The sequence below is a fragment of the Opisthocomus hoazin genome, chromosome 6, assembly GCF_030867145.1.
Source record: "Opisthocomus hoazin isolate bOpiHoa1 chromosome 6, bOpiHoa1.hap1, whole genome shotgun sequence".
In the NCBI taxonomy this organism is placed as follows: Eukaryota; Metazoa; Chordata; class Aves; order Opisthocomiformes; family Opisthocomidae; genus Opisthocomus; species Opisthocomus hoazin.
The window spans coordinates 59,094,132-59,121,098 of record NC_134419.1 but is presented as its reverse complement, the minus strand read 5'-3'; the positions used below and the strand labels follow the sequence as shown (position 1 = coordinate 59,121,098).

The 26,967-nt window shown below is 41.5% G+C and overlaps 2 protein-coding genes across 4 annotated transcripts in view; one reads left to right on the top strand and one right to left on the bottom strand.

Moving 5' to 3' along the window:
* The window catches only part of MAPK8 (mitogen-activated protein kinase 8), a 332,992-nt gene extending 317,097 nt beyond the window's left edge, over nt 1-15,895 (bottom strand). For 2 of the 3 annotated variants that reach the window (XM_075423352.1, XM_075423353.1), the window contains exon 1: nt 15,227-15,315. The gene's annotated coding sequence lies outside the window, so the exon portion shown is untranslated. Of the gene's footprint in view, nt 1-15,226; nt 15,316-15,813 lie in introns of those variants that run through there. The other variant, XM_075423354.1, reaches the window with a different exon arrangement.
* GDF10 (growth differentiation factor 10) lies at nt 15,210-26,731 on the top strand. Its single transcript, XM_075423348.1, has 3 exons — nt 15,210-15,483; nt 19,397-20,304; nt 25,778-26,731. Exons 1-3 carry the CDS (start codon nt 15,210-15,212, stop codon nt 25,967-25,969), a joined length of 1,374 nt encoding a protein of 457 aa, XP_075279463.1. The 3' UTR covers nt 25,970-26,731.
* The last annotated feature ends 236 nt before the right edge of the window (nt 26,732-26,967 follow it).

The window sequence follows — 26,967 nt, the reverse complement described above, 5'->3', positions numbered from 1 at the left end:
TACAGGCCTGTCAGCCTGACCTCAGTGCCAGGGAATGTTATGGAACAGATCATCTTGTGTGCCATAACACAGCATACACAGGACAACCAGGGCCCAGTCAGCATGGGTTTATGAAAGGCAGGTCCTGCTTCACCAACCTGATCTCCTTCTGTGACAACGTGACCTACCTAGTGGATGAGGGAAAGGCTGTGGATGTTGTCTACCTAGACTTTAGCACAGCCTTTGACACTGTTTCCCACAGCATCCTCCTGAAGAAACTGGCGGCTCGTGGCTTGGATGGATTACACTTTGCTGCATAAAAAACCTGGCTGGATGGTCAGGCCCAAAGAGTTGTGGTGAATGGCGTTAAATCCATTTTGCAGCCAGTCACAAGTGGTGTTCCCCAGGGCTCAGTTTTGGGTCTGGTCTTGTTTAACATCTTTATCAATGATCTGGATGAGGGGATTGAGTGTTCCCTCCGTAAGTTTACAGATGACACCAAGCTGGGCAGAAGTGTTGATCTGCTCGAGGGTAGGAAGGCTCTACAGAGGGATTTGGACAGGCTGGCTCAATGGGCCAAGGCCAGCTGTATGAGGTTCAATAAGGCCAAGTGCCGGGTCCTGCACTTTGTTCACAACAACCCCAGGCAAGGCTGCAGGCTTGGGGAGAAGTGGCTGGAAAGCTGCCTGGCAGAAAAGAATCTTGGGGTGCTGGTCAACAGCTGGCTGAACATGAGCCAACAGTGTGCCCAGGTGGCCAAGAAAGCCAATGGCATCACGGCTTCTATTACAAATAGTGTGACCAGCAGGAACAGGGAGGTGATCATTTTCCTGTACTTGACACTGGTAAGGCCACACCTCGAGTACTGTGTTCCGTTTTGGCCCCCTCACTACAAGGATGACATTGAGGTGCTGGAGTGTGCCCAGAGAAGGGCAACGAGGCTGGAGCACAAGTCTTATGAGGAGCAGCTGAGGGAACTCGGGTTGTTCAGTCTGGAGAAAAGGAGGCTGAGGGGGGACTTTATCGCTCTCTACAACTACTTGAATAGAAGTTGTAGCGAGGTGGGTGTTGGTCTCTTCTCCCAAGTAACAGGCAATAGGACAATGGGAAATGGCCTCCAGTTGCACAAGGGGAGATTTAGATTGGATATTAGGAAAAATTTCTTCACTGAAAGAGTGGTCAAGCATTCGAACAGGCTGCCCAGGGAAGTGGTTGAGGCACCATCCCTGGAGGTATTTAAAAAATGTATAGATGCAGAGCTTAGGGACATGGTTTAGTGGTGGAATTGACAGTGTTAGCTTAGTGGATGGACTTGATGATCTTGAAGCCCTCCTCCAACCCCAAAAAATCTGTGATTCTATGATTTATTATTATTATGATTATGTTTTATTTGTACTGAAATAGTACCTTGAAGGACCCATTATATGTGCAATCCCTGCCCCAAAGAGTTTGCAGTTGAAGTGTGAGATAGCTATAATTCTGATCCATTATGGGTTTGTCTGAAATACATAATCACTCTTCAGGCATTCTGACTTCTTTAACTTCGGTAAATGAGTCAATACTTCTTTTAGCAGCTTACCAAAAGATACACACCTCTATCCTGAGCTACTTCTTAGCTTAATTGAGGCTATAGACTCACCTTAGTTATAAAGATTGACACATCCTTCTCATGAATTTTTCATTCTGAATTACTTCAAAACAAAAACAATTTTAATATATAAAACATTTACAAGATTTTAAAAGTACAACAGAAAAACACTGCATTATTTCAAAGTAATGGTTTATAAATAAAATTAATTATAATATATTGAAATTAAGAACGAGCTCTGCATTGCTCTCCATTTGAGTAGCTCTATAAAAACAACAAAAGATTAAGCACAAAATAAAGTAATTTGCTGAACTGAAGACTTGTGATCTAAAGCTAACTGAAACCATACACAAACTTCATGCAAATGATGTTGACATGCATCTTTTTGTAAAACAAAGTGCAGGTATACACGTTTAACATACCTACGATGAGATAGAAAAAATAATTTAAAAAGAACCATTAAACTTATTGCACAGGCTACGATATTTCCTATAGAATATTTTTAAAGGAATGGTGAAAAGTTGAAACAACACACTGGTTAAAAAGATACTTTGTCCCAAGGGCAAGTACTGTAGTGATCAATTACATCTCGAACTGCAGGAACAAAATTAACAAACTTGACGGAAACCACCAGATTGCAATAAAAGATATTATACACAGATGAACAGGAATTCAGAATGCTATTTATTTGAAACAGCAGGTATAATATGCTGTACCTCTATACCCCCTGATGGAACATTTCTAAATGGGCTACCCCTATTTTGCAGCGTGACTGCGCTTTGATTTATGGAGCCAAAGTAAATTACATGCTTCGCCAATAAAAATTCCTTACAAAGGCACATTTTTCCATTTCATTTTAAAGTGAATATGAAAAGAAATACATACAAAGGCTTTTTTTTTTAATAAACATTGTTATGGAAAATGTATGATACAGGTACGAAAGTATGTTTGTATATGTTCACAATGGTATTTTCTGTACAGTTTTTCAAAAAGGAAAGATGGGAAATCACTTCGCATATATGAGACAGCACAAACAGTATTTCCTGTCTGAGGGAAGAAAATAGTCATGAAAATAATTCACTGGTTTATTTTACAAGTGAATGAAATCTCCTCAGTAATTTTCTGTTATGCAGTAATTCTTTGTTAGTGTGTTAATAGAGGGCACAACCAGTACAAGGTATTGATGTGCTAGCTGCCTGGCAAGTGATAGTAGACTGTAGGCAGCTGCTGGATGTAACGCACACTAAATCATGCACTACATGTCATGGGGAGATTGCAACACCTGACACATTGATGGTATTTTGAGTTTCATCATGTTTAGCTTAGATTTCACTCTCAGTACTGCCATATAGCGGGTCAAAATACAAGTGGAATGGTCGCTAACACATTAAGTTTAGGCAGCTATAGTTCCCCATTCTTACAGGATCCAGTTTCAGTCACCTAATTTAGCTATCTGTGTGGTGGAATCCATCTCACATAATGCTGGATGTGTAAAAGTCAGATGCCTCACCTTTCCAGAGAACTGTAGCTTTAATCTGTGGGGGTCACCACCAGCCACATCCAGATTCTGCACAAATCAATCTTACTAAAATAATTCTATGGCATGCATAGCATAATAATAAAAGGAATTAATCCTTACTCACATTAGCCCTTTGTTGCTAGGGTTCCCTAACCCTACCGATCTGACTGGGGTAAAAGTAGATTATATTGCACGGACAATTCTGCATTGGCTGTAGGAGTGAAAGGAAAAGAGGAAAATCTTTCATGCTAAAAATAAGCAGAAGCATTAGATAGCTCAACCAAAAACCCAAATCTAACAGAAACCGTCAAATCTTCTCCCCACAGATTCTGGTGGAAAAGTTGAAAAGTATATATGGGGAACTAGTACTGAATGGATCTTCAAATCTCTTTTCACTGTGACAATTCAGATATTTTCAATTGGACTTTGAAACCTTTTGGAAAAGTGTTTGAGGCTGAGAGTTCAACAAAAATACCACTGTTAGCAGATGACCCTTTCAAGCTATTCACTCTCTACTTCGATGAATACAGTTTCAACAGGACTATAACATCAATACCACAACATTTCTTTGGCTTCACTTGTGACATCATAATGTACATACTTTCTCACCCCTTATTGATAATTAGATGTAATTATCATATTAATTCTAAGCAGCTTCTCTTCCTGCATTGCACTAATCTCGTATTGCATCTTCCCTTTAATCATCCAATCCTCTGCCTCACTCTTTCCTACTTCTTATCTCAGCTCCTGTTCCTGGAACATGCTTGCACTGACAAATCAACTTTTGGCAACATCAGAAGGGGCAGCTTCACATTTTTCCTATTCACACCTCATCCACTGCCACATGAAGACTCCCCGTATAAAGATACATAGCCAAGTCAGAATTACTTTCTACGTTTCTTGGTAAAAACACAGTTCATATTTACAGCAGCTAAAAGTACTTGCTATCTGGAAGGGGGAAGACAGAAGACAAAACTTTTCAGGAGCACTGAATAAATCAAGAGAACAGACAACATGACAAAGTTTCTGTAAGATTTTTCTTTAACTTCTTGTGATGTCTATTCAGTTTTGCCACTTGACCAACCTGCATACTTAAGCAGATCACTATTCCTATTATGGATTACAAAGTAGTATTGTTATTCTCACGTGAAATCTCAGAACCAATCTTTTACTTGCTGTCAATCAAAAGAACAGGCTACTTTCTCCTACTTCCCATCAAGCAGGGACACTTCCCTTTGATAAACCCTCTGCATAATTGGTCCCTCTCCTTCCTTCCCATGCTGGAAGCTTTTAAAATCTGCCAGCTGGAATCCTTGTCACCTGTGCTTACTTGTCTTCCCACCATTCTACAACCTTAAAAAGACCATATGTCCTGTCGCTAGGAGGATTTTCTTCCACATTCACCATTGTGCTGTTGAATCACTTTTCACTGCAATAAAGCAGGGATTATTTAACAGTGATCTGCAATATGTTTTCAGTAACATTTATTAAAACTCCTTTCTGCTGTAAAAGATCCTGTAACATGTGGGTCATGAAGCAGAATCCCTGATCTAACCAGTTCCCTCTGGAATAGTTTGCTAGAATCCTAATTTCTTTTCTGGGAATAAGGAGAAAAGAATTAGTGAAGTTTCTTTGGCAATGATAAGTAACTCCATGATGAACTTGTTTTCTCCAAGTCAAGAGTACAAGCGGTATTAAATGCAGACTGTTAGCAGGAAGATGAATGCAGTAAAAAACCATCTTCAGGGACTGGGCACCACTGACAAGCACTGGAACGCCTTGGGGTAAATACATCCCTTTTGAATGTGGCGTCATCAGTGGGTTTATTCCAGGTCTGGATCATGTTGCCATAACACTGCAATGGCTTTCAAGAGCTTATAAAACATATGACCAAATTAAGAGAAGGCAGTAAATAATAATAAAATACTTTACATTTCCAAAGCACTTTGATCCTAAAGCTCACAAGGAACCCAATTATAATCCTTTTTAGGCATGAAACAATGTATTAGCACCTAGTAAGATTTTCCAAAATTCCTAATATAGACACCAGCTTCCTTCTGAAAATTCCATTAGATACATAAACATCTGCATCTTAAGAGACCTAAATACCTTTTGTAAAAACAATGCAAGTACATAGGTGCTCCCCTACATTTTAGTTGCCTTATAAGTTGCAGTTTGATAGAATCCTTAAAACTCTACTTTGCAAAGGCCCTATTAAAATAGCAAACCTAAATCAAATGTAAGCTTTAAGTATTCTGTTCTGTTTATCTATTTCCTGAAGCAGCCTGTTTGAAATAAAAGACATTTAAAATTCCCCATACACGATTTTAATTGAATTCTAATACTTTCTAACTTTTCTCTATAAATGCAGAAAGACATGCAAAGAAACTTCCCCGCTTAGAACTCTATCTTACATCCACAAGCACCAAAAAGTTAGTGCTGCCTCCCACCTGCCCTAAGGAACTGCTCTTCATATTCTGCACCGTATTTTCCATTGTCCTTGATATACTTGTTCCTCTGTCTAGCTCCAGTATTGGAGTGCCTGCCAGCTTTGAATACCTCAGTGCCCTACCATGCTCTCTGCAACATTGCCATCCTTGGGAATAGTGTCCATCTCAATTTAATACTATTTAGTGGTTTACAGATCTCATGGTCTGTAGCTAGAGTGAATTCTGACATTGCTGCTACACCAAATTTCCCTTGGACTGCACCCTGGATCTACCTCCATGTTTTTGTAACTGAAGATGCCAGCAACACTATTTAAAACTAACACACCGTTCTCCATTCTGTCAAACTTTCACCACTGCCACTAGTCGTAGTTGCTTTTTTCTACTGCATTCTCTTCTCTGCTGCTTCTTTATCAAACTCCTCACCCTATTCTTTAATCCAGTGCTCCTTTGTTTCTATGACAGTGTCTTTCAAAACATATTTTCTAATGAACTCTTTTCTAATCTGTGGTCTTTATACAAACTACTGTCTTTTTTCCTAGAGAAGTCAACACATAGGTGTGAATTCCAAACCAGCCACTGTGCTGAGAGCTTTGAAGCTGAATAAAACATGCCTCAAATCAAGACTGTTTTTAAATAGAAAGGGACCAAGATGATTAAAGTGGATAAAGAAGATGTGAAAAGCACTGTACTAAGCTGGCTTTGGTTATTTAGTATTTCCTAGGGACCCATGCTGCACATACCAAGGACTTGCTACTGAGTGCGGAAATGAGCCATGACAAGTTTTTAACGTGCTTTGTGTTGCTTTAATAGTGAAACCCGTTAAACTATAAAAACATAACAATGTTCATAAAAATTTGACACTCCTCACTAAAGACAGGGCTGCTGGAAGCTGCCTCTGCTCCAGCACAACCCTGCTGAGCCACTTTACTAGATCTGACTCCCAGCTCTGGGACATGGTGGCACCGCGGCTGCTTTCAGCTCCTGTGGAAGGAGCCTGACCCACCAAAAACACAAAGTAGAGGCTTAGAGCTTTGTTTGACTACCAACTTTTACTGCCTGCTGCAGTCCTTATCAATTTCAGAACACACTACTTCATTGCTTCTCAGCTGTCTCACTGAGCAGAACCATGGACCATGATGGAGCAAGAAGTCTACTACACAATCTTTGCCCATCTCACTTGGACTACTTTATTAGATCATGCCTATTTCTCTAGTGAGGTTCTGGGAGACACTGAGATGCTGGCAACAAAGGTCTAGAATATCTGTTCTAACCTATGCAGGTTGCGCTAAATCACCTTAGCATCAGAATGCCATCCGATGGTATACTGAGCAATAGAGTTCAGATATGTCTTCTGTTTGTTTTTACAGTATTTCCTCAAGAGAAGAAACATGAGTGAAGAAACTAAATTACTTCTCTGGATATGGAAGTTTCTTGTTTGTTTGGAGTTTATATAGAAAAAACTTGCAAGCCAATACCTGTGGTCTTTTATTTATGTAAAAGAAAGTGCACTATGCCTTGGAAATGCATGTTACATTTACAGCAAGAGCTGGTGAGGGTTTCAGTAGCCCTTAGTTACTCCGAGAGTTCTTCCTACTGTTTCAAATGGCCCTGCAGAAACCTCCATCTCCTGAAATCCCCAATATGCGATGTGCTGCCAAAGAACTGCAGCTGAATATGTTATAGAACTGATTTTGAACTAACCAGGCAAGTCACATATCCCTGATGGGAAGGTGTGAGAAATAGTCCATAAGACTATCACAAACAATCATCAATTACTTATTTCATATTTAAATCAATGTACTTAATTTCCTTAGAAACTGCTAATGAATTTAGCAGTTTTGAGATCCCTTCTTTTCATGCAAGCCATGGGCAACTTGTTCTGCACTTCAGAATCCTTCTGAAGAAGCTCATGATGACAGATCAAATCAGATGAAGAAATGAAATCAGCTTTAATGTTTTATTTGATCTGCATAGCTGCTGTGACCTTTCTTAAACTAACACACAGATAACTGCAACAGAAGATACAGATTGTACTGAAGATCTAGAGTTTACAAAGCGTTTAATGTGGCTCTGTTGGGCACAATCGCACCACATATTTAGTGTCCACACTTGCTACTGCTACCTTCTTATTATATTAATAAATGCTGAAATAGGAATTTACTTGCACACAGTTTTGTCAAATTCACTACCCAGACCAGTACATGTCACCCCATCACTTTATAAATACAAGGCTGGATAAGACTCATGTTTTCCATTTGCAAATGGTGCATAGGAAATAGGGCTCGGAAGAACATCACAGGGTCATATATTTCATTCTCCTGTCCCACAGCAGGTTCAATTCCACCTAACCATTCATCACAGATGTTTGTCTTTCATGTCCATAAAAAGCTCCAGCCTCTGAGAGTACAGGTCTCTTCCAGTGCTTCAGGGTCTCTCAGTAAAAATATTCTGTTAGCCTTCCCAAAGACAGGGAATCTAGCAGATTTGATACAGCTATTCCACACTGCTTCTGCAAACATTGTATTTATGAAATTGAACAGGCATTCTTTTGAATGTAATAAAACTTGGAATATGGGGCCAAAAAAAAAATAAAACCAATGCTGAACATTATTAATGCATGCAAGTAGTCTCAACCTCACTTTGCCTTCTAAAAAGGAGTGATTTCAGGTAAGATAACTTGCTCCCTACATTTCTAATTTTCTGACATTAGGGATAAATAATAAACATTTACTGGGTTTATGCCTATATGCATTAAGAATGTAGCATTTATGTGTATCTGAGAGTCAGTATGATAGTTTCCTGTATTCTAATCACAAGCTATTACCCATATTTGTGAATTTTCCTGTCCTACCCATCCCTACCAGGAACGCACTACAGCTGGCCCAGCAAATTCATGTTAGCTTGCAGAAACTTACCAGTGCTGGTGCATAAAGTGAAAACAGCTATTTGATGTGTAAATCACTAGCATGTAAAACGCTGTGAACATACAACACCATTATGGGTGCATAAAGGGATTGCCATGCCATCAGATCAGTGGTCTTTTTAATCCAATGCTGACTAGCCCATCAATTACTGACAACAGATTTTTTAGTATCTCTTTGTTCCTTTTGTTCCACTGATGTGTTGATAATCTAAAAAGTTGTATTAGAAGAATAACTTGTCAGAGTAGAAATTTATTGAAATCACGTGCAACTACACCTCTAAGTACTGAAAAAAAGATCTAGTGTTAGCATCATTATTCTTCCATTCCAATATTTATCTACAAGCTTTTTTCATTAATTTACTATAAAGCAATTCCGAGTGAGCCTTATGGAATTTCTGTTATTTCTTCTTTCTGCAGAAAAAATTCTTCTGCATAGAGTTGGGGAGACAGAGATGGAAAAGTGTTCATATTGTGTTATTCATACAGATGATGGGTGGTGTTGAATTCATAAAATAAATATGCCAAGAATAGGCCTTAGTTTACTTATATGTATGTACATCTATGATAAAAAGGGGTGGGGGGCAATGAAATTTAGAACTGAAAATATCAGAGATAAGATGCCACAGGATGCCAAGAACTAGTATGACACCTCATTTAGAATCATGTTCCTATTTTTCTCCACTCAAATACTTCAATCCATTCTGTTTTAATTGGCATCTTTCTAATAGCTTCAAGTTATATGACACTAATGAAAAATTAGTGTGAGATTGAAGAACAAAGCATTTTATTCCAAAGCATAATTTTTCAATTTACAGGGAATGAGGATTTTGGTGGAGTTTCAACTGATGATTTCTGTGGTTGCTAGTCTGGCATGATCCCTTTCTGAGCAAGCTGAGATCAATCACAGCAAGGATTTAACAACTGATAGGGCCAAATTCATCTTGGGTGAAAATCCAAAGTTAATCTAGAGACGTTACATTTTGGCCCACAACTTAGTATAACAGAAAACCAGAAAACATGCCCTTAGTTTTCTTTTACAACAAGTAAAATACCCACATGGCCTCGATGGGCCAGGTTCTCCCACAAGCACTACAGCCAAAGCTATCGTAAGGCTTGGAAGGCTATGAATAAGCAAGCTGGAAACAGTGAGGCTACATGACAGAGCTGCTCACTGGGAAAGTGCTACAGGATCGTAAGCGACCTCAGCTGTCACCCTGTGGACAGACAGCCTCCCACACCCAAGAGAGCTCTGGGTCAGCCTTGCCTTAGGGGCACGCTTGCCGCCTACTGGTCAGCAGCTTCTCGTCACCCTTCTGAAATGCTTCCCCAATGTTTGCCTAATCTACTCCACCATGTGCAGAAACCTCTCTGTACTATCAGCACAACACATACTCCTCTCATTTGCAGCATTACTCAGACCAAGAAAATCCTGGAGAGATCCCAACCCAATTTGCAAGATCTTTGCAAAACCAGCTGTGGTCATGGATGGTTCCCAGCTGCTGCTGCCTTTCCCCTACCCTCTTTCCAGCCTTTGAATTCCACTTGTAAACAGGAGTCTGAAGATGTGTACTACAGCTGGCAATCTTAGCACTGATGCAGGGTACATAACGGTACGCTGCTGTCCCACCAAGGCTATCTAACCCATCTCCCACTCCCACTCATTCTCTTGAAAAGCACTAGTGTTTACACTGACGGCTGTCGCCCAGCAGGTATCGATCTTGCCTGTTTAGTGCATCAGTTTGAGCTCTGAACTTGTACTCAACACTGGCCTCAGTAAGAGTCTTTGCAGCCTAAGAAACAAGCTGAGTAAAAGGACAGAGAATTCAAAGCCCTATAGGCTGCTGACTGGAAATTAAAGGCTGGTGCCTAGGGCTGCTTGAAATATTTCCTTAAAATCACTTTTGGACAGGAAATTAGATTTAAACTGGTCACCTCCTTCCTCTCTAAGGCTGTCTACTTTTTCTTCACCACAGTCTGAGTGATTTGATTTCCTTGTGCTCACATTCTCCTGCACGATCTGTAGTTTCCCTCTCCCGTGGAAGAAGAGGGTATGTATCCCAGGAAGCGCAATGGCCAGGCACTTGTGATGCATCCTCTCATAGTAAGGAGACATCTCCCAAACTATGAGAGGAGCTGTTGCAGTTTAGGTGAGTTCCAAGGCAGCATTACCAACCTGGATGAACCAGGTTTTCAACAAATATGAGTTACCACTGGATTTTCCAATACAAAAGTTTGCTACCCTTTCTTAATGAGAAAAAATACCTAGCCTTTTTTCTTCCTAAATTACGCTATGTGGTGGTGCACGGGTCACTGAAAAATTGAAAGTTTCTGCTGTAAAAAAAAAAACAAAAACAACATGGTCTTCACTTCAGGCCAGTCCCTAGTAACATCACAGAATTACTACTTCTGCTAATACCAGCTGACAGCTTTGCACTTAGTAACCTATGCATGGGGAAAATCCTTCAGTAGAGGCTGGCAGCTTCTGGATAGCAACAGAATGGGACATGCTTGTCTGACAACTGTCTATGCCATCCTCATTATAAGCAAAAATGGTGGACCTCAAGATACAAACACAAGTCTTTGGCTCCAAATAGACAGATCTGTCACAAACACATGTTCTGAAAGTCTTGAAATATGGAAGAATAAATCCTGAACTCTCTGTGAGATAAAACTGGAAAAGCAATAGATACTCATAACATTTTCATTACTGACGGGGATAAGGGATTTACATGCCAAAAGCTGTTACATGTCAATTGTGTAAAGAGAAACTAAAGCTAAATCCAGTCTTCAAAGAACATTAATCCTGAGGCTGAATAGTGGATATGCTATCACATGCTAGTGAAAATAATGGAAGAGGAAGGTGCTCTCTACCTCAGAAAGCCACCCCCTTAGAGTGAAATTCATCTTCTGCACATCTCTTCTAGCTGATACAGACTTCTTTTATAGACAGTGAAAAGCAACAGGCACCCGTAGAGCACTGTCCTGGGTTTGGCCAGGACAGGGTTAATTTTCACCGGACTCCAGGAAGGGGCACAGCCGGGCGGGCTGACCCCACCTGGCCAAACAGAGCCGGGCATTCCATACCATGTGCCGTCATGCTGGGTTCCAGCTGGGGGGAGAGCAGAGCGGCGGGAACTCACTCTCGGCTCAGGAGCACGTGGCGGCGGTTCGGTCTGGGAGAACAGCTCTGAGGGTTGTGCGGTTTGTGTTGTGTTTTCTCCTTGTCTGTATCCTTGTTGTTCCTGTTCCCTTTGTTTACTGTTCTGTTAAACTGCCTTTATCCCAACCCACCAGTTTCTGCCTGTTTCTTTCCATTCTCCTCCGCACCCTGGCGGGGGGAAGGGCGGCCGCGTGGCGCTTTTGTTGCTGGCTGCAGCCAAACCAGAACAAGCGCAGACCATATGAACAGTTCTGGACATCTACAGTAAGGAGGGGCAAATTATGCTAAACTGAACTGAGTCTGTGCATCTCGGTTCCTAGTTCCTCACTTTCTGTAATTATGTACCTTTGATAGTGTGGTATGATGCAAATAGAGGCAATTCTTGCTTCTTCAGAATATGGACAAAATAAACTTTTGTCACTAAAGATGAAGGATTGGGAGCCCAGTAGGGCAAAAGGATGTTCTTGCCACAGACTGGAATATGTGACAGTGTGGATGCAGAATGGGAATCCGAGGTGAGAGCTTGTTCTTCAGCTGATGGGATGGATTGGGACAGTAAGTGCTGCTTCTCAAGAGGCAAAGCTTTACCTGCCAATGATAAGCACTGCCTGATATGCCCAAACTCTTCTCCTAAGAGCCTTCCAGGGCTCTGGATCAGCTCTGAGCATTCTGTTTGCTCTAACACCTAAACACCACTATGAGTCTTTGCTCTTTTTTGGGTATTAAGATAATATCACTATTATTCAGGAAAACTGAAGTAAACACAAAAGCCTTTTTTACTGACCATATATCATTCTTGTCACACCATGTGATCTTGAACGGAATATGGAAAAGGTTTTTAGAGTTCTGCCATCAGTTTCTATGAGAACATGCAGCTCACCGCATTTCATTCAGTTAATTTCTAATTAATAAGTTATATACTTAAGGAATGGTCTTGCACGGTCCTAGCTAATTGTGTAGCATTATACATAGCAAGGTATTTTTGTGAGTGAAAAATTAATGAGATGTCCTACAATAAGCAGTAACCAGAAATTTGGACTGAAGCCCAAATTCAGGAATAATTTATGTTTCATTAACTTCCCTGGAGTTTTAACCTTCATTATCCCTGCTACTGACTTTATTATTAAAAATAAAGAGTCAGGCAAAATTATTTTAATGTAGATAGATCTAACCCTAAAGGGAGTTAATAAGTTATTTTGCTATTAGAATAAAAAGAACAGATACTACTCCTGGTGTCCTATACCCCTTCTTATGCATTTCCTACGTATTTCCTACAACAAAACACAAGCACAGGTCACAATACTTCCTTTGTATAGATGTGTCTAATTCCATAAGAAAACATTATTTGGCTTTTTATATATATATAAGCTGTTATTAAGGCTGTGTAACACTATTTATATCACATTTATTTTAGGAGGAAGCTGAGATCTGCAGTTTAAAATCTTGAATGTATTGCTCTAATATAGGGAGCCTTTCTCCAAGTCCTGGCATGCAAAGCTTTGACTTGAGCTATTTAAGAAGAAGGAAAAAAAAGACCCTACTTGGCAAGAGCTTTAATTAGCAGAAATTTCCACGCTAGGAATATTATTCTGCATGAGCAGAAATTGCATAGCTCTTGCCTCTAGATGCCTTAGAGATGCCATTGATTGGCCATATTTAGAAGAGGGGAATTATGTGACCCAGTGCTAATTTGAATTCCTTTACCAAACACATTTTTATTTCATCAGCTGCATAAAAGAGTCAAAGTACCAGAGCTTTAAAGACTTTGAATTCCTGCTGTTCTGCAATAAAACAAGGCAAGAAATATTAGCCATCCCTGGTTGAGTCTTTAATTCTTTTCCAACAATGTCAAAGTATCAGTGTCCTACAGGTTTTAGTGCAGGTTAAGGACTGATACAAAGTGTATGCCTGAATAGGAGTTCGGAGTGAGTTAAGGAGAGAGAGAACATTTTAATGGGACAGTGGTCCAAAATAGCCCAGCTTGTTCCTACCTCCTGCTGCCTCTTCCTCCTTTTCACAGGACCTTGATTGTATAGAAAAAGTACAGACAAAAACCACAAACAACAAAAGGTTCGCTCACACCCCCAGTGGAGGTCATGAGCATGCTACCATGGGGGGGGGGAAGCATCAAAGGATGGTTTGGCTTATTCATAAGCAAAGATTAATTAATAAGAGGTTCAATACTTTAGCAACGTACATTTGGGCGAATTTGTATTTGCAAATTGTTCATTTCATACATTCAAGAGGTACAGAGAAATGTGGCCTGATGCTAATTTTAAAAATTAATCAAACCTTTCTTTGCCATGATCCAAAACCTACAAACTTGTGGTTCAGAGACTTTCAATAGTATCTGCTCAGATTCGGCACTCCAAGGTTTAAAAATCACAAAAGAGTTGTGTTATACACAGCAACAGTAGTTTTTTCCAACAATTTTTCAATTATTGCATTGTATACTCTCCAAGAAAAGTAACTGTCTTGGCTACTGGAGGACAAGTTTTAAAAAAAGGAGGCAGAATAAAGAAATTCCCTTAAAATACACCACTCTCCTTATAGGTTGTCTTTAAAACTGCTGTTCATTATAGTAGCATTTATATCCTCTGGGTGACTATAAACTATGATTCAGAACTACCTGTGTCACTTGATGAATAAGCTCAACATGCACCATTCACTTTTAAATCAACCCCCTCCGACCTAAGCCTTGTAAATCCTTCAGAAATTCACGCCAGTGTTCTCCTCCTTCAGATCACACATAGAAATAGCCCAGTGACGAAAGTTTACCCATGCACAGCCCCTTTAACCTCTACTATTTAGGTAGCTGCTTGGAATTATCAGTGACCCTTGTTGCACTCTTGGCTGGTTCACACTGAGTCTTCCAGAGCATGGACCCACCGGGGACTTCTCTTTTCTCCGGGACCCTTGAAACAAACACTATTGACTGTTTACTGCCTTTCCAAGACAGCACTGGCCGCTCTGCCAGCCAGGACAGGAGAGACCCTTCCACTACGTGTGTGCGCACCCCTTCCTTCCCACGCCGTCCCTGCCACCCACGCACCCTCCCGTCCTTTCCCACCGCCTGCCTGCCCGCTTGTTTCTGTCTCTCAGGAGTTGTTTTCAAGCCCCCCGCCCGCGGCCCGGGCAGCCGAGGTGCCGTCCGCCTCGGCGCTGCCACGGCGGCGGCGGTCGCACACGCCTCCAGCCAGCCGCCGTGCGCTAATGAATTCAGGTCCTTTCCCCGTTGCGCTTTAACGACCGGGGAAGCCCCACGCTGGAGGAACGCGCCGTCCCCTCCCGCGAGTTCCCCCTGCACCCGGACTCCCGGCGCTGCCCCCGCTCCGCAGCCCCGCTCCGCCGCCTCCGGGCCGCAGCTCCTCACCCCCGGGCCCGGGGATTGGCCCGGCGGAGGCGGCATCAGCGGCTGCTGGGGGGGGGGGGGGGGGGGGGGGCCGCCCCCACCCTCCCTTCCTCCCTCCTCCCTCCCAGGCCCCGCCGCCCCCTCGCCCCGGTGCGACAGGGCCGACCGGGAGACCCAGACGCAGGCAGCGACCGCGCCGCCGCCGCCCCGCGCCCGGCCGCCCCGCAGCACCCTGCCAATGGCCAGCCGCCTGACCTGCTGCCTCCTGCTGTGGGCCCTGGGCCACGGGGGCTGCCGCTCGCCGGCGGGGGAGGGCGCCGGCAGCCCGGCCGCCCGGGGCTCGTCCTCGCCCGGCGGCCACCCCCGCTGGCGCTCTTCGCCGCCCCCTGCGCTGGGCAGCGTCGTTCAGGACATGGTAGCTGTCCACATGCTTAAGCTCTACGAGAAGTACAACCGGGAGGGGAGCCGGGCCGGCGACGGCAACACGGTCCGCAGCTTCAAAGCCAGGCCGGGTAAGACGGGCCGGGCGCGGGGGACACCGCCGGGGCCCCCTCGCTCTTCTTTCGCTTTGAAGTGACGGGTTTGCTCCGAGGCTGCCCGTGACCGCGCGGGGTGTCACGCCGGGTGGATACGGGGGGGACCCTTGCTAACTACACGGACACGGTGTCTCCCCTCCGCTCGGCGGGCGCCTTCCCACCTCCGCCGGCTGCCTCCCCTCCCGCCAGAGAGTCTGCGACACGGTACCCGCCTCCCTTCGGAAAGCGCCCGCCGCTGCGGACGCGGACTACCGGCCGGAGGAGCGCTGTCCGCAGCGCGCGTCGCCCCGGGGCGGCAGAGCTTACCAGGGGCGCTCGGAGCACAGCGCCGGCACCGAGCGCTCCCGCGGGGCCCCGCTCCCCCGGCTCCCCCCGCGGGCTCGCGAGCTTCTGCTGGGAAGAGCGCCCCCTGCCGGACCGCCTCGGGCTGCCGGGGACCGCGCTCGCTGCGCCGCCCAGACCCGAGAGGACAGAGCCCCGGCCTCCCCCGCCCCAGCTTTACCTGGCGTGGCTATGAGGGTGGAAAGGCGTAAATACTCTGTCAAAACTGCACTTTATTCTCCCAGTCGTACTTCAAAATAAGAAAGAGGAGGTTTGCGCAGTTACTACTCTTTAAATTTATTATCCTTTGCCAAGGAAACCCAAATATCTTTTCCGCAAAATGTCTTCCTTCTCTGGTTAACTCTTGCAGACTCTAACTTAGATGTTAGCTCTTAAAATAAGGATTCTATCAATTTCTACAATACAACTGTTTTTACATTGCCAGAAATATTCATTTTTTCATAGGCACATCTGATAGCTGAATTCAAAATTTGCTTTTGTGAGTTTCAGTCTATTTCTCCTACACTTAAAAGTCTCAGGTACAGAATACTATGCAGCATACAGTGTTTCAGGGAATGGTTACTATAGCACCACACAATAACTCATATTCTCTAGTGCACCTCAACTTAATATCTATCCTATGTCAAATGTAATATTAAAAAGTAAGCTTACTCAAGGAGGAGATCCCATGGAAGCGTAAATGGCTAATGAAAATGTCTAGAAATCTAGAAGTTAGGATATAAAGCAATTGCAGGCATTTGGGAGAGAAATAAATTGTTATTAGTGAGCAGCTGCTAACTAACAGGGGTAGGGAGGAACTTCCACCCTGGATGGTTATTACATGACCTTCTGCTGTCACTCTAATTTTTCTATGAACTGAGCAGCTGATACTGGCTGCTACACAAGTAAGGTCCTGGACCACAAGAGTGATCTGGGAAGAATGCAAGGATGCCTTATATTCTGTTCTTCATTTTTTCACTTAATCAGCTGAACAGGTTACTTGCATCCAAGTGGTTTAAATTCTGGTTTAAAACACTAAAATAGCAGCATTTTCTACCCACAGATGGACTGTACCGAACAATTACAAATCAATATTATTTTGCTTATCTGTCAGATCGTAAAACCAAGGCAGAGATGCCTGGAAGTAACTTATCTTTCCACACAATGGAAATAAAGCACACCTATGTCCAAAACACCCATCTCCTGTGTCCCATCTGTGCACCTTGTCTACTGGATCCCTCTCCAGTAACATAGCATGAAAGTAGACGCTCCCCTGCAGTGTTCCTTTGTTATGACAATAAATTGTATTTCTTTGTAATTCATCAACCTAGAGATGAACAGTCCGTAATGAACCATGGAATGACACAGGATGAAGGAGGAGAGAAGAACCTTATCTGGCAGTATGCTTTTCTTTATCTCCTCCAAGAAATTCTAGTGTTTTCTTCTGAAAGAAGAAATAGGCATGTTCTTCTAAGAAGACATGTGGAATGTCTGTTCTTTATAAAATACGGATGATAATTCTGATCCTATTGAGATAAGCAAAACAGACTACGGGTACAATCATTTCCTTTTCATTATCCCAAGCAATGGACTGACTTCATTTTTGTTGAAACATGTACCTTTCGGAAAATCTGTAACCTTCTGCTCCTACAGTGCAACTTAAAGCTGTTAGGAGGCACTTGAGCATCAGCGTTAGTTGTCAAAACGAGGGCTCCAGAGGTGCAAAATGTCAGTCCAGACTTAGTTTTTTCCTTTGTCATATCCATTATTCAGGTCTCCTCAACTACACAATTGTATTGCCATCCTACATATCCCTTACAGGGTTTTGGATTACTGAATCCGTAGTATTTCTCCTATTCAGTGTGAGGCACCTGCTGCATATATGCATGTGCTATTTGCACATGGTCCAAACACAACTTCTTCATGTTTCTCTAACAGTACTTACCACTTCAGGAAGAGTACTTCACTAACATCTGATCACCTCTCAGCTCACCTCTGACAAGGAGCTGAGAGAGAGTCTATGAACTAATTTCTCAAGTTCTTTTTTTCTTTAGGTGCATTCTGGTTTTCAGGGAACTTTGTAGCTTTAGAAAACAGCACCAATTGACTGAAGCTACTTACACAGTCAAGTCGCAAGTGCTTTATGACCAAATATGAAATATTAAGTTATTGTCCCACTTCACCTAGGTTGCTGAGATTAGGGGGAATTAGACTTCATGGCAGCAGGCTGCTGCCTCAGCCATGAAACTTCCCCATAAATTGACTCTTGCAGCTCAGGCTCATTCCCTGAACATCATCCATCCTCTGTGCTAAATGAAGCAAAGACCTTGGCAGACAGTAGAAAATAAATGAAACCTAAGTGTTTCTGCAAAGACTGCCCATTAGGTTTGTCATTTTTAGCTTGGTTTTGGGTTTTTTCCTCCCTGCTGCCAGAGAATTTCCAGGTATGTCAAGAAGGACTGCCAGAGGGTTTGTCCACTTGAGTAACTAAAGATGCAAACTTACCCTCTGTATCCCTTTGATGCGTTCTTAGGACCAGTCTGAGCTTGTGAGAGCAGGAATCACTTCTTGGTTCTGCCACCACTTTCCTGGACACTCTTAGGCAACTTTTCACAATGACAGACTGTGAAGGCATGGTCTTTTGGTTCTGGATTTTAACACACTAAGAAAGGTTTCTACTGTTTGAATAAACACAAGGTAAACGGTTATTAGTGTAAAATTGCTCATCTTCCTTCAGCAGAGGGTAGAGATGTCACCTGAGTGCAAATTGTTCAACTAGCTAAAAAGAAGCTATAACAAACAGAGTTTGAATTTTAAGAGTCAGCTCCTATTCAAGAGCAGTTGTCACTAACTTCAAGCATATCAAAACACAAGTCTTAGAAACAAAGTAGGTTTCACAGAGCTTTAAACAAAGCTCCTACATGATGCCTACTGGAAAGGAGGATTGCTCCTAAGAGTAACAGCCCTCAAAACGTGTCGCACTGCTTGCTTCCAGCCCCCTTGTGAAATGTCTCTTGTGCACTGTTTACAGATGATGAATTTCATATGCTATTGCCCAAGCAGTTAGCACCCAGAGATCTTTCAGGAATCTCTACAGTCAGCTTTAGATTAGACCATCTTGAATATTAACTGTAAACCTGGTTTTCAGCTAGTATACTGAGTAAGGTACCAATCCGAGCTCTGCCACGGGCAAATCTGATAGCTTCTCTGAACTTGACTCTGTTATAAATAAAATAGAAGCAAAAACTGCTTTTCTTACCTGCCTGAAATGGAAGGCAGTCTGAAAATGAAAATCCCTGGGAAGAGTTTTATCCCTTGTGTATACAAAAGGTGCCCAGTATGTTGGACAGTCCCAATGTTACTGTAATATTGCCATTAAATATTGTTAGGGGTTTTTCCTCCTCTTATTCACGATAGTTTTAAGCTGAAGTGACAAGCTCACTATACTAACTGATTTGAAGTAGGTAAGTGAAAAGGAAAACTTGTTAACCCACTTTTATAGGAATAAGAGTTTGACTACCATTTTTGGTCTCAGATATTTATCCATGTTTTCTCTGCTCTCTTGCAGAACTCTTGGCCCAGAAGCCCCTGTACTGCTTCAATCTGACATCCATGCAGGATTCAGAGATGATCCTTGCTGCCACTTTTCACTTCTATGCTGACAAACGCCCTCAGCACCAGGAAGTGTTTTGTAAGCGGTCCAAAAACTCATCCTGTCGCCTCCTTCAACTGCCTCCGATCCTGCAGCTCAACCTCATTTTCCAAAGCATTCACCAGAATTCTGCCTATGGACTAGTGAAAGGGAACATCACTGTGTTTCTTCAAAGGCGAGTGGCTTGGCATGCAAAGGACGTTTCACACATCATAAAAGAATCAAAACGGGCTGGAGAGCTCATTCTCTGCGCTGAGCTTGATTCCAGGGAGAAACACCAGGGCTTCCCTGAACACGTTGCCAGTCATTTACCTTATATACTAGTTTATGCCAATGATCTTGCAATCTCTGAACCTAACAGTGTGGCAGTCACTCTACAGCGTTATGATCCATTCCCTTCCAACGATGGAGACCTTAATCTATCCCCTAATGCTTCTACTGATACCCGAGTGAGAAGGGATACCTACCTCTCTAGCTCTGTTCAGAACAATGAGTTGCCAGAAGTAGATTATAACAACAATAAATACAACAAACATGACATATGGGAGAGTGCCTACAAGTCCTTGAAACCAAAAGCCTCACGCAAAGACCGAAGGAGAAAAGGGCAAGAAAATACAGAAACCCTTATGAAGTCTCAGGTGCTAAATTTCGATGAGAAAACAATGAAGAAAGCAAGGCGAAAACAATGGAATGAGCCAAGGATTTGTTCAAGAAGATACATGAAAGTTGACTTTGCTGACATTGGCTGGAATGAATGGATCATATCTCCCAAATCATTTGATGCCTACTACTGTGCAGGGGCATGTGAATTTCCAATGCCCAAGGTAGTATGTCTTTTTGCTGTTGTTAGCTTGCAAACAGTAGATCTACTGTTCTGCCTATCCAACTACTTCTTTAGTTAGATTTTCCTTTAGATTTTTACCTTTTTCATTGTGTTCTGTTGCCTTGTTCAGCCTGAATAATTTTAGCAATATAATTTCCATCAATTTTTCATCAGAGTGCAAAAAGATAAACGTAATCTGAAGAAAAAGAAGAATGTCTCAGGTTTATCTTGCAATTTCTCATCTTGCATCTTGAAACCATAACATAAAGATTTACGCAGTTCATTAAAATATGGTTACACACACTAAATCATCAAACTACTCTGTTGTGGTAGCAGAAGTGTAAAATATTATATACTACTAATAAAAGAAGCTACTGTATCAGAGTATGTCTGAATTCCACTGGTAATAACTTAGGAGAAAAATGCAGAGTAGTGACACTGAGGTATTTTTAACTTTAAAAAACTGCTCGTCACTTTGAAAATAAGAATGTTGGTTAAGCTGATATTGGTGTCTCAAAATTCTCTGGTCCTTTTTTAATTTACTAAATTCTTAAAATTATGATAATCCTGCTGGTACAAAAAAAGTTGATTTATCTTATGTGGCTGGAAATGCCACATAGCTGTCTGTAATATTCTAAAGCTAGCGTACTGAATCCCTCCTATGGAAGTGGTGTGAAATATGCTAAAGAGAGGCAAAGATGAACTCCTGCTCCAATCAAATTTCTCTTTGGCCCACTCTCACTCACTTGCTCTATGGCAAGAAGTAGAAATTTTGACAATCTTACGTAACACAGGAATTATTGGCATTTTTTAGAGCTTTCAAGTAATGAGGGAGGGGAGGATTTGAAGCACTGCACCACCTGGCTGTTTAGAAATTTTAATTGTTTTGTAAGTCTGCCTACAAATGGCCTGATTCTTTATTCTACTGACAATTTGCATGTGGTCATTAGGCACATAAATAATGGATAGTGTCTCACAGTAGAGAATTTTGAAGCCTTGAGATGGGAATCTGCCCTGCTTTACATACAGGGAGACTGATGTAAGTTTGTGTTGAAATAAGCAGTATGACTTCAGGAGGAGTAGATATGCAGGCTAGTTTAAGCCCAGGAATAGTGGAAATCCAAACATCTGGGTAGGGCGTAAAAATCTGACCACGCGTTCTTGTGTAGCTGGCTGACGCTGAACCATGTATACATAAGATATATACAAGATCTGGTAAAAAATAAAGCTTGCACAGACTCACATACAACTTCACTTTTTTGTTATAGTATAAAGAGATCATGCAACACAATCACTGTTTAACTTAACCAAAACAAAACACAGCCTGAGAATATGGGTCCTCTGCCATAGACCCACAGCCTAATACACCATTCATACATACCAAAGCAAAAAAAAAACCCCAAACCAGAAGATACATTTAATATATCTGGCTTCTTGTGCGCAAAACAACATGACTCCAAAGCTGACAGAACCAAAAGAGAGTGGATCCGTTTCTCCCTGGAATAGTTAAATAAGCTTATATTGCTGACTTATTTAATGTCTTATCCAGAAATATTATTAGCTTTATAATAAAGATTCCTTTGTAAATCAAAAACAACCACTTTAGTTGTCATTATGATACTCGTTTTCTAGATAAATTAACGTGGCTGCAGTAGCATCTTGGTGCCAAAAAAACCAAACAAAAATTTAAAACCCAGAGAAATTTAAAACTAAATCACAGATACATAGATCTGGGGATTTTTGGTTTGACACACTCTGATTTGGTTTGATCTGGAAGAGGTCTACTTTTTGTTAGCTTTGTATTTTTAAGAGGGGAAAAAAAAATAGAGGCAGATTCACAGTTGTAAATTTTTTAAATGACTGTTTCCAAATGAACAGAGATAATTAGGACATCAGCAGGAATGAAGCTTCAGGTCAGAGCATAAAAATTGCCAGATATTACAGAAGGAGAAACAGCTTTTGTTCTTTCATATATACCCTAAGTCAGGAAAACATGCATAGGATGTTGGCACTCCTAAATCAAAGGCCACATTAAGGCTATTCATGAAGACTTGATCTACACAGTCAACCTGTGATGGACAACAGATTCCTTGTTTCCAAGCTACTCTTTTAGAACTGTGGAGAGAGAATTACACTTCTATACCTGGCAGGCTGAGAATCATCACATTGTATGATTACGTTTTTTAAAGTATTAGTACATCATTCTGCATATCTACTCTAATAACTGCAATTCTTAATCTAGATACAAAACATCTCTGGTACAAATCTTGTCATAGCAAGTTCACCTACTTTACTGCTGAAGTTCTTATTCCCTGAAGTGTGAGGGGGAAGACTAGCTTATATGGTTAAAAATGGCTGGCTGCACTGCTGCATTTGCCAAATAAATACTAGTCCTACATGTGGTAGAAGCAGGTGGAAGCAGATCCTTTCCCTGATCTACAGTAGTTAGAATTCTCTTGATTTCATCCTTTTAAGTGTACCAGTTCATGAGTTTCATTTTGAGAGTTTAATTCAAACCTGAAAACAAAACTTTCCTGGAGCTAAGAAGTATTGCTTATTAAGATGGGGGGGTATGGTGGTATTTCAGGGGCAAATTCATGATAAAACAGACTTTAAAAGGGGTGTAAGCCAGGCAGAAGGGGAGGGTCTAAAGTACTTCAAACCTGCTGTTCAATTGCTTTTTGGCTACATCACCATCCTTCCATTTTCTGATGCTGAAAATGTTCCTGAACTAGGATTGTCCTCAAGGTTAAGTATGAGCAGAACTCGGCCTGCTGTATATAACTTAGCAGCCAGCATTTAAAACATTAGTACTTGCTCAGTGCTATCACTACTGGGCATCCAACTGACTGTTTCAAGCTTTCCACTTTAACACGTCAGTACAAAGGCTAATGTGTAACCTGGCCTGTGATCACTGAACACTTATGCCAGGTTTCCAGAAGGGCTGGAAGATTTGGAGGCTGGCTTGGTTTGGGATATGTGTGCTGTCTGGGTCTGCTGTGGATGTAGGGCTCAGGCAGCCAGATTCTGTACAGAGTAATAGCCCATAATAAGCATTTTTCTCTATAAGCATTTTTGTGCATAGTGTATACACTTGCAGGCATTGGAAACCTAATTAGTGCTGTTGTCTTGGTAGACAACTGCTCACGCTACACTTTGCTCACATCTATTTATTCCTTGCAGATATTAGAGACTGCACAGATGGAGAAGGTCCTAGTAGGATCTTCTGCAGGTTCATACCCAGGAGTCCTGTAAGTCAGTAACTGCACTGAGGGCAATGATGGCTATCCACTGCATGAGGTCAAAAAAATCCCATTTCAGTAGCACGTTAGTATCTGTGACCATTTCAAATACCAACAGAAAATAATAAAGGTGCCAAGAACACTTCAGGAGGTTTTTCATAAAGGTTAAAATAAGAACTTGATTCTAGTAGCTCTAGTTCTTTGAATTTCTAAACTCTGCAGTTGCTTAAACACATGAAAGCTACTTCTGTCTCTTGCTATCCAGATTTGCTGACATGGCCGATGCAGGTAGAAGCTTATTTCTACTTCACATAGCAGCTGTGAGACTAATTCATTGCTGCTTCTTTGTGGACAGCTTTGAAATCTAAAGATGAAGGGTGGCATGAGAGAGCAAGCCGTTGCTAATTATGCCAACATATGCTAATTACAGAAAGGCACTTTCCACTATTGGGACTTAGTTATTCCACTTGTTGGGACTTGGCTATAGGGATGCTGTCTTGAAGCCCCAAAGGATCAAGGACGGATTTCACAGTTTCTCCTTGTAATGGCTCAAATGAAGTCGCTTTAGTTAAGGAACATCTGAAAGCCTTAATAGCAATTAAGGTTTGGATCTCATTTGCTGATATGTTACACTTAAAGTAAATGTATCAAAACTGAATCATTCTAAAAAATAGATCCTTTGTTATACCAATGGACTACGTAACTTTTCTTGTTGAAATGAAAAATGATGTTTTGCATATATTATTATTTGAAATGTAGAGAAGATATAGGAGACATTAATTCTGCTCACTTAAAGTATCTGCTTCCATGTGGAGGTGTGCAAAGTCCCTACTTCTTGTCCCACAGATGTCATTTGCCACCCAACAGACAGCTATGTACCAATAGTGATGAAAGATTTCATGTGTCACATATACCAGATCTGTCCAGAAAACTGATGAAACTGTAGCAAAAAGAGTTATGTGACTAACACAGTTTTACTACTGTTACTGTACTCATTTGTTGGGATAATATTCAAGCATGACAACTGAAAAGGAGTTACTGAAGCTTCAGCTTCAGTGGTGGGTTGCATGCAATACTATTGCATCACGTAACTGGAGCACATGCATTCCATGCTATGCTGAGGCAATGACAAAGAAAGGCTGTCACTTCGTCACCAGTAAACCTGTGCTTGACTGCATGTACTTCAAGCAACAGAAGTGGTGAAAACTGTTTAGTACTATTCAGTTGCTTAGACTGCAAGGGTCAAGCATAGCTTGTGAAAAAAGGCTAAAAAAACCCAGTTACATTTAACTGCTAAACAGTATACTATTTACATATCTTAACCTTTTCCTTTTCTTATTCTTACTGCTGTTACACCTAATGGCTGCCTCCTTTTTTCAAATATTTTTCCTTGTGTTGTTTACTGCATCAAAAAAAAATAGTAGAAATATAATTGTGGCTCAGTACTTTGAACGGTAGATAGATGTAAAGCTGCTCTGAATCCTCACTTCATACTTTTTCTGCCCTCCCAGCCTTTTGTCACCTTCCCCCCCTAGGCTAGCTCGGGGCAGGAGAGGTGGGAAGCCTGGTGAGGAAGGCAGAGGGAAGCAGGCAAAGACTACAGGTATGCAGTACTTGCTTGTCATGGGGTTATGATCAGAAAGGCTGTGTCAGGTTGTTTGACTATTCTAAACTAACCACCGCCATGGACACTACTCCTGGAGCACTTCTGCTCTTTTAAAAGAGAGGAATTATTCTGGGAAGAAGTAACTCATTCCAGAGTAGCATACACAAGCAGAAATACTACTGGAACATTGGAATAGCTATTTTGGAAATACTTACAGTAGCCCATTTTCCAAGTCAGACAAGAGGTTAAGACAACAAAAGAAAACATCTTATGACTAACAAGCGTGTCCCACCTTAGTCCTTTTCTCCTGCTTGCCTGCTTCCAGCATCAGGTAGGTGTAGTCAGGGACATTCTTTCTTCAGGCTACTGACTGCTGGCTGTGCCACCAATGCCCTCCTCTGGTATTTATGAAGGCAGCATAAGGAACAGAAAATATTTGTTGGATACACTCTGCACAGGACAGCTGGAAGTGTGAGGGACTGACTATGCTGCCTGGCCCTGTGACTCAATCACATATTTTCACTTTTTTGAGAAAGAAAAAACCATAATTGCTGTCATTTTCCAAGTCCAACTGGGAAAATGACTGGTCATAAATGAAACTATAACTATTTCCTTCTCTGTTCCAGATTGTCCGGCCATCAAACCATGCTACAATCCAGAGCATCGTAAAAGCAGTAGGAATCATTCCTGGCATCCCAGAACCCTGCTGTGTTCCTGACAAAATGAGCTCACTCAGTGTCCTGTTCTTAGATGAGAACAAAAACGTTGTTTTAAAGGTATATCCCAATATGTCGGTTGAAACTTGTGGCTGCCGATAAGCTCATACATCTTTAATGAGACCCACACATCCTGCCCAACTACACTGGGAAAGCTGTAAATGGGAAATTAACCCACTTGTGTTGATGAACGAAGGCAAGCCTAAAATTCCTCTACAGAAAGCACACGGAGAGACTAAACCGATACACGTGCTCACCTGGAAGGATATGACTTACTGTCATCATTTGTCTTTCATATTCATCCTCCAGGAATACAACACTTTTACAAATATCTTCTTAACTGAGCTAGCCAAGACACCTGGTGTTTAGTGAGAAATTTAAATGTAAAGTTTTCCATAATCAAAGGACTAAAATATGTTTTTATATGTTATTTTTCTGACTATTTAATCTCTTCAGTTAACCAAGAAGATGGGAAGTGAACTTGCAAAGGCAGGCTTATTTTTGAATATCACTTTTATACACAGATCAAAACTTTTTGCCTAAAACACTCGTACTCTTAATCTGCATATTTATATTGAAAAATGCTGTAATAAAGGGCTTAAAATGTGTATTTTCTTCAGGATGCAAGTATAGTGCACTGCATAAACTTTCATATAAACAGTATGTTAATATAGCCATTTTTGGTTACCCTTCCCTAATATATAATTTGTTCAACAAAAGACATATGTAATATCCCACACTTTTGGTTTGCTGGATAATTTCAGGTTGTTAAACATATTCTCCAAATAACACATACTATATAGTAATATGTTGGAATACTAAAAATAAAATAACCAAGAATTATATTTTTGTAAATTATACTTTATATCCTCTAGATTGTTACATGCTTTTAACAAAAGCTAATAAATTAAAGGTACAGTAGTATCTAAAAGTAGTTGAATTGTCTTTCTATAAATGCACTGTTACATTCCGTTAATTAGATGGAAACATGTAAATACATGTTAAGCTTGTCATAATGCACCTCAACAATTAAAGACAGCAGGGAATACTATGGTCTTCTAGACCGAGCTCCTGCATTGCACAGATCAAAGAACCTTGCC

Bases quoted from the DNA above. Each gene is read 5' to 3' on its own strand.
- GDF10 (XM_075423348.1), top strand. From the start codon at position 15,210: ATGGCCAGCCGCCTGACCTGCTGCCTCCTGCTGTGGGCCCTGGGCCAC. The intron at 15,484-19,396 runs GTAAGACGGGCC...GCTCTCTTGCAG, and splicing joins CAGCTTCAAAGCCAGGCCGG to AACTCTTGGCCCAGAAGCCC. The intron at 20,305-25,777 runs GTAGTATGTCTT...TCTCTGTTCCAG, and splicing joins GTGAATTTCCAATGCCCAAG to ATTGTCCGGCCATCAAACCA.